The sequence below is a fragment of the Salmo salar genome, chromosome 18 (assembly GCF_965601325.2).
Source record: "Salmo salar chromosome 18, fSalSal1, whole genome shotgun sequence".
NCBI lineage: Eukaryota > Metazoa > Chordata > Actinopteri > Salmoniformes > Salmonidae > Salmo > Salmo salar.
The window spans coordinates 59,517,776-59,534,473 of NC_138308.1; the positions used below are offsets into that span (position 1 = coordinate 59,517,776).

Sequence of the window (16,698 nt, forward strand, 5' to 3'; positions counted from 1 at the left end):
GGAGGACGTGTTTACAAAAGGTATTTATGGATTTACACACAGTTACGGTAGCACACAGAGTTACTGTTTATCCAAACAATCAATTCCTTCCCACAGTTACACTAATTAAACTCTTCACTGCAGAGGGTGGGGCTATGCAGACATTTAAAGATCCTATATTGTGCAAGACATGTCTTGATGTTTATACTATGCTTTGTTTTCAGTTCTCTATTTCTGTCTGTCTTCATAGTGTCCTTCAACTGTCTGAAACAAAACGTTAGAATCTGGTGAAGAGGGACAGAGCGTTAATTACTGATTACTAGGGCTGTACTGGCGGTAGTAGGAATCATGTCAACATATTTTCCCCAACACTATATTAACAATAAATGTTATTGTCATGACCTAAGTTAGGGATTTAATCTAGGAGAACTATTAGACCTACGTTGGAAAGGCATTGTCTGGTAATCACCAGCTGTGGAAATGTAGTGCTCGCCTAGCCCGGAACCCCGGCTTGGCCCCCTGACAGGAGCCCGGAACCCCGGCTTGGCCCCCTGACAGGAGCCCGGAACCCCGGCTTTGCAATCTAAAAACCAGAGAGAGCCTACTGTCATAGAACACAGACATGGCTGCCTTATGTTGTGATAACGGTGGGGGAGGGGGTGCTGCTGGCCACCACCAGTCTCATGTTACATTCTGTCTTCTAGGGCAACAAAATAACACGTTCATTTCAAGTATCGTTATTGTCAGGGTAAAATGTTTGGTTTATTCTCTCTGAAACAAAAGGTCATTAAAACAACTAGCTGGCCTACATGCAGTATTGTTTTAACAGTGATAAGAATGAATGAGTGTAGCCAAGGTGTTAGTGTTCAGATCCTACTCCTAAAAACATACTGTACGGCATGTTAATTCTCCCTCCACACACACACACACACACACACACACACACACACACACACACACACACACACACACACACACACACACACAGTACTCTGAACCAAAGACTTATAGAAGCTATTGTTGGCACAACGGTGTGTCACAGCCTAGCTAGCTACTCGTTTGCAGATTCCCAACTCAGCAAGACACAGCCAGACAGGCCTCTATTCAGTGGAAAATTCTTTCCCCCGGCCCAGTCAGTTAGTGCTGATTAGGAGCTCTCTCTGCCTGCTCCAGTAGGTGCCCTCAGGCCACATGCCTGAAAACAAACTATCATACTGTACAGTACACACTGAGAAATACAATGGGCTGCCTGCACCATTCATCTCAATGGGCTGCCTGCACCATTCATCTCAATGGGCTGCCTGCACCACTCCATTCACCTCAATGGGCTGCCTGCACCACTCCATTCACCTCAATGGGCTGCCTGCACCACTCCATTCACCTCAATGGGCTGCCTGCACCACAGCCCTACGCCATTCATCTCAATCTAAAAGAGGGCTGCATTGTTGATGCATATAGAGTCATGCTGCCGCTGGACTTTTAACTCCTCGCCTGCACTTCTATAGACACTGACTGACAACTACAATGCAGGACACTGGAATGTACTTCCCTTCATGTATTCATGCTTGTCTTGCATATTAAAATTGTGCTCACTAATATGATATAGCTCATTATTGATAGTCATCTTGGTGGCATAGTCAAATTATTTCTAAACGATAATGCATTTTCTGGTCATCCTAAAATCAAATACAGATTATGAGTGTAAAAACAACGTAAAGACCAGTAAAGGCAGTACATTTCTTAGAAAATAGTGCATTGACCAACCTACGTTAATTACAGCAGTAGCAGGCGAGCTTTTTAGTGTAATTGTGTTGCTATTCTAGCTACTGACACTAGTACAATGGCTGTTGTGTGTGACATGATGGTCTAATGTTAAATCCTTGTGTTCACTCAGCTGTTCATTCCTGGCTAATAAAACGGGGCCAATGTAAATGCAACTATTCATTTAGCTGGCTAACTGTCAGACAGTATTTATGTAGGCTACATTAGCAACACTGCCTGTGCACTTACCATTAGTAATCTGGCAACAACAACAACAAAAACGATAGTGGGGTTTTTTCTTTTTACATGGACCCTGTGATTTAGGACAAATCTGGAATGATTTACCTATTTATCAAGCACATTGTAAATGTTTTGTCCTCTATACAACTGGTGTCCATGCCAGGAGTTAATATGCACTTTAGCTTCTAGCTAATTACTGTACAAGTCATGGAATTTCAGCCTTGATGTTTAAATCCTGGAACGGGTCGCTCGAGCTGTGTATGTAACGGTCGACTCGTTGGCTAGCTAACTAGCTAGCTAATTTAATCACAGCTCAATGGTTCTGACTGTTACATTTAACATTAATATGATTGTTTTATGGGAAACCGGGCCCATCTATCTCTGTTAGTTATCTCTGTTAACTATCTCGGGTTTATTTGCTCTTACAATTCTCTGACATTGCTGACAAGCGCCGTACTAACGGCCAGATAACGTTAACTTAACTAGCTAACGTTAGTCTTGAGCTATCTAACGTAAACCTAACGTCTGACGTTACTGCCAAATATTAGTTATAAAGGATACAAAGCTAAATTTACTTCATACAAGATACATTAGCGATGTATTTGTTATAGTTATATGCCAATAGCGATTGAAAACCAGCGAGCTAACGACGTTAAGCAGCTAACTTCAGTTTTCCAAAGCCAAACCAACACCAAATGCCTCATCCGTCCTACAGTCAGACAAACCATTAAAAAAAGAATAGAATTCCTTACCGTTAACTCTGAATTGTTGTTGTCTCGGTGAGTAACGGCTCGGATGACCCCAGCTCGCCAGCCCCAGCGTCCGATATCTCCGAGATCCAGCGGCTCGTCTCCACTGACACAGAGGAACCGCTTCCCAACCAGCTCCGGTCGCGTTTCCACCGCCATGGCCATCCACTGAGAGCGGAAAAAACAAACCCCCCCCCTCGAAAACTTTAACACCGACGCCCTATCGATCTGACATGTACTACATTAAACTGTACTAAATAATCCAACCCCCCCAAAAATGAAACAAATCAACTAAAAGTGTTATTTGGTCTTTTAAAAGTGTAGCGCAACACGCCGGGGGATTTAAATTCCTTGCCGTGTCCACCCGTAAACAGTCGTTCTTCAGCTCCGTGGAAATGAACACTGGAACACATCACTGCCATGGTAAAACAGGGTATCCCTCCGCTCCCCGAGGCAGACAACCGTGGAAAACCGCAGTAGCAGACTTCTCCATCCGCCAGACACAGATCCATTCTCTACCACTGTTACCTTACAGTGAAATGCTTACTTACAAGCCCTTTTAACCAACAATGCAAATTTAAGAAAAATACGTGTTAAGTAAAAAAATAAATAATAGATAAGTAAAAAATAAGAAATAAAAGTAACAAATAATTAGAGAGCAGCAGTAAAATAACAATAGCGATGCTATGTATAGGGGTACCAGTACAGAGTAAATATGCTGGGGGCACCGGTTAGTCAAGGTAATTGCAGTAATATGGACATATGGGTAGAGTTAAAGTGACTATGCAACAGATAATAAACAGAGAATAGCAGCAGCGTAAAAGGGGGGATGGGCAATGCAAATAGCATTTTGATTAGCTGTTCAGGTGTCTTATGGCTTGGGGATAGAAGCTGTTGAGAAGCCTCTTGGACCTAGACTTGGCACTCCGGTACCGCTTGCCGTACGGTAGCAGAGAGAACAGCCTATGACTAGGGTGGCTGTTGTCTTTGACAATTTTTTGGGGCCTTCCTCTGACACCGCCTGGAATAGAGGTCCTGGATGGCAGGTAGCTTGGCCCCAGTGATGTACTGGGCCGTACGCACTACCCTCTGCAGTGCCTTGCGGTTGGAGGTCGAGCAGTTGCCATACCAGGCAGTGATGCAACCAGTCAGGATGCTCTCGATGGTGCAGCTGTAAAACCTTTCGAGGATCTGAGGACCCATGCCAAATCTTTTCAGTCTCCTGAGAGGAAATAGGTTTTGTCGTGCCCTCTTTATGACTGTCTTAGTGTGTTTGGACCATGATAGTTTCTAGGTGATGTGGACACCAAGGAACTTGAAGCCCTCAACCTCCTCCACTACAGCCCCGTTGATGAGAATGGGGGCGTGCTGTCCTCCTTTTCCTGTAGTCCACAATCATCTCCTTTGTTATGATCACGTTGAGGGAGAGGTTGTTGTCCTGTCACCACACGGCAAGGTCTCTGACCTCCTCTCTATAGGCTGTCTCATCATTGTCGGTGATCAGGCCTACCACTGTTGTGTCATCAGCAAACTTAATGATGGTGTTGGAGTCGTGCCTGGCCGTGCAGTCATGAGTGAACAGGGAGTACAGGAGGGGACTGAACATGCACCCCTGAGGGGCTCCTGTGTGATCATGCTCTCCGTAGCCGATGTGAGTAAGAGGTCAACATTCACAAGGCCGCAGGGCCAGACGGATTACCAGGACGTGTACTCCGAGCATGCGCTGACCAACTGGCAAGTGTCTTCACTGAAGCAACGAACCGCCCTTGCTGTCTCTGCCTGGCCGGTTCCCCTCTCTCCACTGGGATTCTCTGCCTCTAACCCTATTATGGGGGCTGAGTCACGGGCTTACTGGTGCTCTTCCATACCGTCCCTAGGAGGGGTGCGTCACTTGAGTGGGTTGAGTCACTGACGTGATCTTCCTGTCCGGGTTTGGCGTCCCCCTCAGCTTCATGCCGTGGGGGAGATCTTCGTGGGCTATACTCGGCCTTGTCTCAGGGTAGTAAGTTGGTGGTTTGAAAATATCCCTCTAATGTAGTGTGGGGGCTGTGTTTTGGCAAAGTGGGTGCGGTTTTGGTGCCAGTATCGGTTTGTGGTGGTAAATAGACAGCTACGAAGAACATAGATTAAAACTTTCTTGGTAAATAGTGTGGTCTGCAGCTTATCATGAGATACTCTACCTCAGGCGAGCAAAACCTTGAGACTTCCTTAGATATCGTGTACCAGCTGTTGTTTACAAATATACATAGACTGCCATCCCTTGTCTTACCAGAGGCTGCTGTTCTATCCTGCCGAAAACACTTAAAACCCACCAACTGTGTTATTCATGTCGTCGTTCAGCCACAACTCGGTGAAACATAAGATATTGCAGTTTTTAAATGTCCCGTTGGTAGGATATACGTGCTTGTAGTTTGTCTATTTTATTATCCAATGATTGTACGTTGGCTGATAGGACTGATGGTAAAGGCAAATTACCCACTCGTTGCCGGATCCTTACATGGCACCCCGAACTTCGTCCTCGATACCTCCGTCTTTTTCTCCTGCGAATGACGGGGATGAGGGCCTTGTCGGGTGTCTGGAGTCAATCCCTCTCGTCCGACTCGTTAAATAAAAAATGTTTCCTTCAATACGAGGTGAGTAATCACTGTTCTGATATCTAGAAGCTCTTTTCGGTCATAAGAGACGGCGGCAGAAACATTATGTACATTTGTCCCCAAAAAATAAAATGATGTATTATTATATTGAATATTAGTGATGTACGGGTATATTTTGATAATAACTTGACAGATATCAAATACAATGCATAAGACAATAGATATTTTAAATGTAGGAAATTATGTTTTTTTTATTTTTTTTATTTATCTAAGCTTTATTTTCTCTTGTTGATGCGGCTCAACCACAGTTTAGGGGAAAAATCTATTATATGTTTTGTGCTATTGTGTTTTCTCTGTTTATCCCTTTTACAGCTCTCCCCCTGAGGCTTGCCTTATGGCTGTGCTGTGCTGCCTGTAATATAAAGGAGAAGGTGTCTCGCTGTGTGTAAAGCCTGTCCACTGGAGCCAATCAGCCTTGTGTTACCTTTAGGTCAGGGCTGATTGGATGGAGAAACATACCCCGCTGCTGATAGAATTACATAACACCTGAGACGGATGTTAAACTGTGCTGCTTGGCCAAAACAGAACACTATTCCCTACATAGTTCACTACTCCATGGGCCCTGGTCAAACGTTGTGCACTATATAGGGAATAGGGTGCCTTTTGGGACCCAGATACACTCTCCTCCTGAAAACAGAGGAGTCCAACCAGCCGAGATGTATCGAAGCAGAGCAGGCAATTCCACCAGTCTAATTTTCAGCAACTTGAACACCAATGATTGCAATTAGAAATGGCATCGTACCCTTCAGTGGCATCATGCTTTCAGTCAGAAGCAATCACAAAATTATTTCTGCAATTGCTTCTTCATGCATTAATCAAATCCTCGCATGTAGAGTACAGAGAAAAATGCAATTGTCTGACTTAAGAGGAATTTCATTATCCTTATCACTATTGTAAAGATTCCACATTTTGAATAGCCATTTTGAATAGCCTTGTAATGTTGACATTGTGCAGCAACATTAACACTGGCAGTTCATTGAGAGTTTAAGCCTTGTCTATTCAATACACAAATGTGGTATCTGTGTTCAGTTTCGCTTGTGAGACCAGGGATCCCGTGGGGAATCTCTCTAGCCTACTGGCGTGTTCATGAATAACATTCAATATTATCTACAGTGGCAAGAACAAGTATGTGAACCCTTTGGATTTATGCATAAATTGGTCATAAAATTTGATCTGATCTTCATCTAAGTCACAACAACAGACAAACACCATGGGCTTAAACTAATAACACACAAATGATTGTATTTTTCTTGTCTATTTTGAATACATCATTTAAACTTTCACAGTGTAGGTTGGAAAAACTATGTGAACCCCCTAGGCTAATGACTTCTCTAAAAGCTAATTGGAGTCAGGAGTCAACTAACCTGGAATCCAATCAATGAGATGAGATTGGAGAAGTTGGTTAGAGCTGCCTTGCCCTATAAAAAAACACTCTCAAAATGTTAATTTGCTATTCACAAGAAGCATTGCCTGATGTGAACCATGCCTTGAACAAAAGAGATCTCAGAAGAACTAAGATTAAGAGTGGTTGACTTGCATAAAGCTGGAAAATGTTACAAAAGTATCTCTAAAAGCCTTGATGTTGTCTAGAAATTGAGAAAGTTCAGCACTGTTGCTACTCTCCCTAGGAGTGGCCGTAAGTGAAAGATGACTGCAAGAGCACAGCGCAGAATGCTCAACGAGGTTAAGAAGAATCTTAGAGTGTCAGTTAAAGACTTGCATGCTTACATGCTAACATCTCTGTTGACGAGTCTACGATACGTAAAACACTAAACAAGAATGGTGTTCATGGGAGGACACCACGGAAGAAGCCACTGCTGTCCAAAAACAAAATTATTTCTGCACGTCTGAAGTTCGCAAAAGTGCACCTGGATTTTCCACAGCGCTACTGGCAAAATATTCTGTGGATAGATGAAACTACAGTTGAGATGTTTGCAAGGAAGGAACACACAACACTATGTGGAGAAAAAAAGGCACAGCACACCAACATCAAAACCTCATCCCAACTGTAAAGAATGGTGGAGGGAGCATCATGGTTTGGGGCTGCTTTGCTGCCTCAGGGCCTGGACAGCTTGCTATCATCGACGGAAAAACAAATTCCCAAGTTTATTAGGACATTTTGTAGGAGAATGTAATTGCCAATTGAAGCTCAACAGAAGTTTGGTGATGCAACAGGACAACGACCCAAAACACAGAAGTAAATCAACAACAGAATGGCTTCAACAGAAGAAAATACGCCTTCTGGAGTGGCCCAGTCAGAGTCCTGACTTCAACCCGATTGAGATGCTGTGGCCTGACCTCAAGAGAGCAGTTCACACCAGACATCCCAAGAATATTGCTGAACTGAAACAGGTTTGTAAAGAGGAATTTTCCTAAACTCTTACCGACCATTGTGCAGGTCTGATCCGCAACTACAGAAAACGTTTGGTTGAGGTTACTGCTGCCAAAGGAGTTATTAAATCCAAGGGTTCGCATACTTTTCCCACCCTGCACAGTGAATGTTTACATGGTGGGTTCAATAAAGACATGAAAATGTATAATTGTTTGTGTGTTATTAGTTTAAACAGACTGTGTTTGTCTATTGTTGTGACTTAGATGAAGATCAGATCAAATTTGATGACCAATTTATGCAGAAATCCAGGTAATTCCAAAAGGTTCACATACTTTTTCTTGCCACTGTCTGGATGGAGTCCACAGTTCAATTCACAGATTCTATCAGATGCCAGATATACATTATATGTGTCACGACTTCCGCCGAAGTTGGTGCCTCTCCTTGTTCGGGCGGCGTTCGGCGGTCGACGTCACCGGCTTTCTAGCCTGTTAGGGCTAGGGGGCAGTATTTACACGGCCGGATAAAAAACGTACCCGATTTAATCTGGTTATTACTACTGCCCAGAAACTAGAATATGCATATAATTATTGGCTTTGGATAGAAAACACCCTAAAGTTTCTAAAACTGTTTGAATGGTGTCTGTGAGTATAACAGAACTCATATGGCAGGCAAAAACCTGAGAAGATTCCTTACAGGAAGTGGCCTGTCTGACAAGTTCTTGTTCTTCTTGACTCTCTTTATTGAAAACTGAGGCTCTTTGCTGTAACGTGACACTTCCTACGGCTCCCATAGGCTCTCAGACCCGGGAAAAAGCTGAATGATGTAATTCCAGCCCCTGGCTGAAAAACATTAGCGCCTTTGGTAAGTGGTCTATCAGAGGACAATGAGACTGAGGCGCATGCACGAGGGGACCCCATGTTTTTATTTTCTCTCTCTTTGTACTAAAACACAGATTCCCGGTCGGAATATTATCGCTTTTTTACGAGAAAAATTGCATAAAAATTGATTTTAAACAGCGGTTGACATGCTTCGAAGTACGGTAATGGAATATTTAGAATTTTTGGTCACGAAACGCGTCGGGCGCGCCACCCTTCTTTACCCTTTCGGATAGTGTCTTGAACGCACGAACAAAACGCCGCTATTTGGATATAACTATGGATTATTTTGAACCAAACCAACATTTGTTATTGAAGTAGAAGTCCTGGGAGTGCATTCTGACGAAGAACAGCAAAGGTAATAACATTTTTCTTATAGTAAATCTGACTTTGGTGAGGGCTAAACTTGGTGGGTGTCTAAATAGCTAGCCCTGTGATGCCGGGCTATCTACTTAGAATATTGCAAAATGTGCTTTCACCGAAAAGCTATTTTAAAATCGGACATAGCGAGTGCATAGAGGAGTTCTGTATCTATAATTCTTAAAATAATTGTTATGTTTTTTGTGAACGTTTATCGTGAGTAATTTAGTAAATTCACCGGAAGTTTGCGGGGGGTATGCTAGTTCTGAACGTCACATGCTAATGTAAAAAGCTGGTTTTTGATATAAATATGAACTTGATTGAACAAAACATGCATGTATTGTATAACATAATGTCCTAAGATTGTCATCTGATGAAGATCATCAAAGGTTAGTGCTGCATTTAGCTGTGGTTTGGGTTTATGTGACATTATATGCTAGCTTGAAAAATGGGTGTCTGATTATTTCTGGCTGGGTACTCTGCTGACATAATCTAATGTTTTGCTTTCGTTGTAAAGCCTTTTTGAAATCGGACAGTGTGGTTAGATTAACGAGAGTCTTGTCTTTAAAATGGTGTAAAATAGTCATATGTTTGAGAAATTGAAGTAATAGCATTTCTAAGGTATTTGAATAACGCGCCACAGGGTTCCACTGGCTGTTACGTAGGTGGGACGAAATCGTCCCACTGGCCCTAGAGAAGCTAGCCTCCACCGATCTACATTTCTTTTTCCATTTGATTTTGTCTGTATTGTATACACCTGGTTCCCATTTCGTTTGAATTTTTTCCCTATTTAAGCCATCATGGTTTTGTGCGTGTTTATTGTTGTCAGTTGTCTCGTTTATGTGATTCTGGATTTTTCGTTCTCCTTGTTGGAGGATTATTTTTGAGTAAAGTTACTATTATTACTCATCTCTGTGTCCTGCGCCTGACTCCGCCTTACCCACATCACCTAGACTCTATGACATGAGGAAATAGTCAATATACTGTGATGAACATCATGCCACTGAAAATCAGAGTTTAGTCTGTTTAGTCTCCTGTCCTGCTAATGTTGCTATATCATTGTGGGCCATTAGACTGCCTACATTCTTGGACATTAGCATTTACTAAATAGAAATACATCTATATTTTATATTTCCCGACAAGGGGCTATTATTATGCAAGTAAGCAGTCCACTACTGTATATTAGTAGCAAAGTCTTGTGAGCTAATGTAAAGCTCACTAAAGACCTTGGAAGAAAGCCCATTTGGGTTTAATACAATGGTTTCTTATTACATTAGTCCTCTGCAGTGCATTTGGAGAATGTCTCCCGTAGCTGGGGGTTGATTGGATTAGGTCATGTGCAATGGGATGGTGTGCTGGGGTTTACTTCAATGTGGAGTGGAGTGGACATTTATATTTTTATCTGTTTAAAATAGTTGAAATACACTGTAGGGCTTTCCCCTGTTCACAGACTAAATCCACTGCATGGAAGAAGAGGCTCCCAGTGTACTGCTATACCTCTGATCTCCCATCTGTAGGCTACTGACCAGAACACAATAGTACGGTTCATCAGAAACCTGACCAGACATTTTCTTTTTTGTGATTGTAGTAATCAACATCCACCATGTTAAAGATTTATTCGTGATCTACTCTACTGCGTATATCGTAATATTTTCTAAACCCTATGAAACGGCTCAATGCCTCAAATTATTTTGTTGTTGGACTTTGTACAGTGTTGTATAAGAGAGAATACTTTATAGTACAGGGCATGAAATTAATCAATATATAAATATATTTTTTAATTTAACTAGGCAAGTCAGTTAATAAGGACAAATTCTACACATATAATATTTTCCAATAATTACAGATATAGGTTTCTCTCTGTGTTATGGCTCATTATGTGCTCTCTCTGCAAATGAAAACTACGTGATGTGCATTAATCCAGTATAATTTGTCTATTTTTAAATAAATCCCTGCTAACCGATAAGGTTGTTATTTTACAGTACTTCCTCGCAACAACAACAGCGCATTGTAAAGCAACAATACTATTCTCAACGCTTTGTACCGTGATTGGTTCATACTCGCCACGCATGGAAATCTACACCAATCAGATATTTCATCATAATTCACAAGTACCATCTTCACTAGCCAATAGTTATGCGGCATTGGTGTAACCAGGCACTTCTGTCCAATGAGATAAAGCAGGAGGAAGGTCTATTTGATTTTCCGTCACCTGGTGTGGAGCGTCTTTCTGCGTGCCAAGCACAGACATAGGAGAGGTGAAGGAGTTGGACCCAAAGGAGTTGGACCCAAAGGAGTTGGACCCAAATCATTTAAACATAGCTATATCTAAGTCGTAACTTCTCTCTTTATCCGATGGCTGCTTTAACTTAGATTGTGAAACAACACGTTTTATATATTATTTTTCAAAGTCATGGTTGAGAAGATAGCTCGTAGTTAACTTGTTACCCCTACGGGAGTGTTTTCCGGTGTTTTACCACCACCCCGGTGTAGCCGTTACCTCTCCGGCCCCTGGGCCTCCTCTCTCTCTCTCTCTCCTGCCCCTCTCTCTCTCTCTCCTGCCCCTCTCTCTCTCTCTCCTGCCCCTCTCTCTCTCTCTCCTGCCCCTCTCTCTCTCTGCTCTTGCCTCTCTCTCTCTCCTGCCCCTCTCTCTCTCTCCTGCCTCTCTCTCTCTCTCCTGCCTCTCTCTCTCTCTCCTGCCTCTCTCTCTCTCCTGCCTCTCTCTCTCTCTCTCCTGCCTCTCTCTCTCTCCTGCCTCTCTCTCTCTCCTGCCTCTCTCTCTCTCTCTCCTGCTCTCTCTCTCTCTCCTGCCCCTCTCTCTCTCTCTCCTGCCCCTCTCTCTCTCTCTCTTGCCCCTCTCTCTCCTGCCCCTCTCTCTCTCTCCTGCCTCTCTCTCTCTCTCCTGCCTCTCTCTCTCTCCTGCCTCTCTCTCTCTCTCTCCTGCCTCTCTCTCTCTCCTGCCTCTCTCTCTCTCTCTCTTGCCTCTCAACAAACCTCCATCTGGAAACATGGTGTCGTGGATGATCTCCAGAAGCGTTGTGTAAGTTAAGGGCGAATTTTATATTGTATTTTGCGGAAATGATTATCATTTATAACTTTAAAAAAAAAGTGTTTTCTATAGCTAGCTAGCTGGAGAGGTAAACAACGTTACAAGTTTAGCTAGCTAACCAATTAGCATGCTAACGCTGATGTTAGCATGGCACTTTAAAATTACTTTTAGGCAAAGCAATTTCGCTTATTCTATGGCATTCATTTCGAAGTTATATATTTGTAGAAGTTATGTAAAAAAAAAAATTAAAGTCATAATTTTGTCAACATTTTAATAACAACTATTAGCTAACGTTAGCTAGCAAGCTGTCTTAACGTTAGCTTGTTGTTGTTTAGGTGTTTGGCCCTGTAAGAGTTGTACCATTAGGATGTTGTTTAGCTACTTGTTAACTAGCTAGGGGCAGGTCAGCAAGTCAACTTATACTATCTAGAAACTAGTTAAGTTAGTTAGCGTTGGAACCGCATTACATTCCTGCTGTGTGTACTGGGGGTAGATTTAGAGGTAGGATGTTGTTTCGGGTGAAGTTTGGTGTAATTGAAGCACGGAATGTGGTGCGGTTCAGATTCAGTTTATTTGATAGCGAAGGACATTTCACTTTACGTCAAGTAGAGTTCCTAGAGAGAATACATATGTCTTTGCTGACAGGAAACTATTTTTATTGTTGTTGTAAAGCCGGCTAAGTTACAATGTGGTAGGGTTATTTTCTGTCGCCGTCCACCAGAATAATGCACAACTCAAGTAGCCCAACCAATACACACTCCCATGACTACTAGTTAGCTTGCTGAACGACACAAGTATGTGAGACCAGATGATGGACGAGTTTGTACATTTTTAGAGAAAGAAAACGCCCTAGTTTTTTTATGCTCTGAGTTCCCCTCACAACTCATGGTCCAGTACAATTACATAACTGTACTGTAGGCCACAGTACATAGGAGGGGGGAGACTGCTTCAGGTGTGATTGGGAGAAGAGACAGCACAGTATTTGCAGTCTACTCAGTGTTATGTTCTTCCACTGTAGCCGACACTGGACATGAGTCACTGGTAAAGGCATCCTGTCAATGCTTCAAAACAATCAGACAATTCATTTAAAAGTAATACATAAGTGAAAGCATTAGATGGCATATGTTCTAGTATACAGGGCTAGCTAGCTATATGCATTAGATAACACATGTTCTAGTATACAGGGATAGCTAGCTATATGCATTAGATAACACATGTTCTAGTATACAGGGATAGCTAGCTATATGCATTAGATAACACATGTTCTAGTATACAGGGATAGCTAGCTATATGCATTAGATAACACATGTTCTAGTATACAGGGATAGCTAGCTATATGCATTAGATAACACATGTTCTAGTCTACAGGGCTATATGCATTAGATAACACATGTTCTAGTCTACAGGGCTATATGCATTAGATAACACATGTTCTAGTCTACAGGGCTATATGCATTAGATAACACATGTTCTAGTCTACAGGGCTAGCTAGCTAGCCATATGCATTAGATAACACATGTTCTAGTCTACAGGGCTATATGCATTAGATAACACATGTTCTAGTATACAGGGATAGCTAGCTATATGCATTAGATAACACATGTTCTAGTATACAGGGATAGCTAGCTATAGCTAGCCATATGCATTAGATAACACATGTTCTAGTCTACAGGGCTATATGCATTAGATAACACATGTTCTAGTCTACAGGGCTAGCTAGCTAGCCATATGCATTAGATAACACATGTTCTAGTCTACAGGGCTAGCTAGCTAGCCATATGCATTAGATAACACATGTTCTTGTCTACAGGGCTAGCTAGCTAGCCATATGCATTAGATAACACATGTTCTAGTCTACAGGGCTAGCTAGCCATATGCATTAGATAACACATGTTCTAGTCTACAGGGCTAGCTAGCTAGCCATATGCATTAGATAACACATGTTCTAGTCTACAGGGCTAGCTAGCTAGCCATATGCATTAGATAACACATGTTCCAATCTACAGGGCTAGCTAGCTAGCCATATGCATTAGATAACACATGTTCTAGTCTACAGGGCTAGCTAGCTAGCCATATGCATTAGATGACACATGTTCTAGTCTACAAGGCTGGCTAGCCATATGCATTAGATGACACATGTTCTAGTCTACAGGGCTGGCTAGCCATATGCATTAGATAACACATGTTCTAGTCTACAGGGCTGGCTAGCCATATGCATTAGATAACACATGTTCTAGTCTACAGGGCTGGCTAGCCATATGCATTAGATAACACATGTTCTAGCCTACAGGGCTGGCTAGCCATACGCATTAGATAACACATGTTCTAGTCTACAGGGCTGGCTAGCCATACGCATTAGATAACACATGTTCTAGTCTACAGGGCTGGCTAGCCATACGCATTAGATAACACATGTTCTAGTCTACAGGGCTGGCTAGCCATATGCATTAGATAACACATGTTCTAGTCTACAGGGCTGGCTAGCCATATGCATTAGATAACACATGTTCTAGTCTACAGGGCTGGCTAGCCATATGCATTAGATAACACATGTTCTAGTCTACAGGGCTGGCTAGCCATATGCATTAGATAACACATGTTCTAGTCTACAGGGCTGGCTAGCCATATGCATTAGATAACACATGTTCTAGTCTACAGGACTGGGTAGCCATATGCATTAGATAACACATGTTCTAGTCTACAGGGCTGGGTAGCCATATGCATTAGATAACACATGTTCTAGTCTACAGGGCTGGCTAGCCATATGCATTAGATAACACATGTTCTAGTCTACAGGGCTGGCTAGCCATATGCATTAGATAACACATGTTCTAGTCTACAGGGCTGGCTAGCCATATGCATTAGATAACACATGTTCTAGTCTATAGGGCTGGCTAGCCATATGCATTAGATAACACATTTTCTAGTCTACAGGGCTGGCTAGCCATATGCATTAGATAACACATGCTCTAGTCTACAGGGCTGGCTAGCCATATGCATTAGATAACACATGCTCTAGTCTACAGGGCTGGCTAGCCATATTACGCTGCAGACAAGTTAACTTGGCAGTTAAGGTCTGCCTGTATCCACGTTTAGCGTTTACAGTTCTAAGTCTGAAGTCTTGAGGGCAGAACTAGGCTCAATGCACTGATTCTGACCTCTCTTCCTGTCTGCTTTCACCGAATCAAATTAACCTGCCATGTCATTGATCACATGATTTAATTCACCAATGACAAAAATAACTTCAAGGTACTGGGGCATGTATTGTAGAGCCTTCTTTAAGTGGTTATTACAGTTATTTAACCACGTTATGGTTTAGTGGATTATCTTGTCTCCCAAGTCAGTTTTTCCAGACTGCTGTGTGGCGTTGGCTGGGTCCTTTTCATACCTTTCCATAGGTTAGTCATTATAAGGTGTGTTTATGATTGATTTGTTTTTGAGGCATCGTGGAATAGGAATGTGAAATGAGTCATGTAATATACAATGGACTCTACTCACTGTTTATGGATGATTTACATTTGCTTACATCAATGGAAATGTTGCGGGCTCAATTTTAGTTTTCTAACTACTGAACAAAAATATAAACGCAAAATGCAACAATTTCAAAGTTATAGTTCATATAAGGAAATCAGTCAATTTAAATAAATTAGGCCCTAATCTATGTATTTCACATGACTGGGAATACAGATATGCTTCTGTTAGTCACATATACAGTGCCTTTGGAAAGTATTCAGACCCCTTGACTTTTTCCACATTTTTATGTTACAGCCTTATTCTAAAATTACTTTTTTCCGCCCTCATCAATCTACACACACTACACGCATAATGACAAAGCACAAACTGTTTTTTAGACATGGTTGTTAATTTATTCACTGCTCAAAAAAATAAAGGGAACACTTAAACAACACAATGTAACTCCAAGTCAATCACACTTCTGTGAAATCAAACTGTCCACTTAGGAAGCAACACTGATTGACAATAAATTTCACATGCTGTTGTGCAAATGGAATAGACAACAGGTGGAAATTATAGGTAATTAGCAAGACACCCCCAATAAAGGAGTGGTTCTGCAGGTGGGGACCACAGACCACTTCTCAGTTCCTATGCTTCCTGGCTGATGTTTTGGTCACTTTTGAATGCTGGCGGTGCTTTCACTCTAGTGGTAGCATGAGACGGAGTCTACAACCCACACAAGTGGCTTAGGTAGTGCAGCTCATCCAGGATGGCACATCAATGCGAGCTGTGGCAAGAAGGTTTGCTGTGTCTGTCAGCGTAGTGTCCAGAGCATGGAGGCGCTACCAGGAGACAGGCCAGTACATCAGGAGACGTGGAGGAGGCCGTTGGAGGGCAACAACCCAGCAGCAGGACCGCTACCTCCGCCTTTGTGCAAGGAGGAGCAGGAGAAGCACTGCCAGAGCCCTGCAAAATGACCTCCAGCAGGCCACAAATGTGTATGCGTCTGCTCAAACGGTCAGAAACAGACTCCATGAGGGTGGTATGAGGGCCCGACGTCCACAGGTGGGGGTTGTGCTTACAGCCCAACACCGTGCAGGACGTTTGGCATTTGCCAGAGAACACCAAGATTGGCAAATTCGCCACTGGCGCCCTGTGCTCTTCACAGATGAAAGCAGGTTCACACTGAGCACATGTGACAGACGTGACAGAGTCTGGAGACGCCGTGGAGAATGTTCTGCTGCCT

At 42.6% G+C, this 16,698-nt stretch overlaps 1 protein-coding gene across 1 annotated transcript in view; it reads left to right on the forward strand.

Moving 5' to 3' along the window:
• Nucleotides 1-11,600: 11,600 nt before the first annotated feature.
• Nucleotides 11,601-16,698, forward strand: part of reep3b (receptor accessory protein 3b) — a 42,552-nt gene continuing 37,454 nt past the window's right edge. Inside the window, exon 1 of the mRNA XM_045701198.2 lies at nt 11,601-11,990. Coding sequence (XP_045557154.1) covers nt 11,959-11,990 — 32 coding nt within the window. The 5' untranslated portion in view covers nt 11,601-11,958. The remainder of the gene's footprint in view (nt 11,991-16,698) is intronic.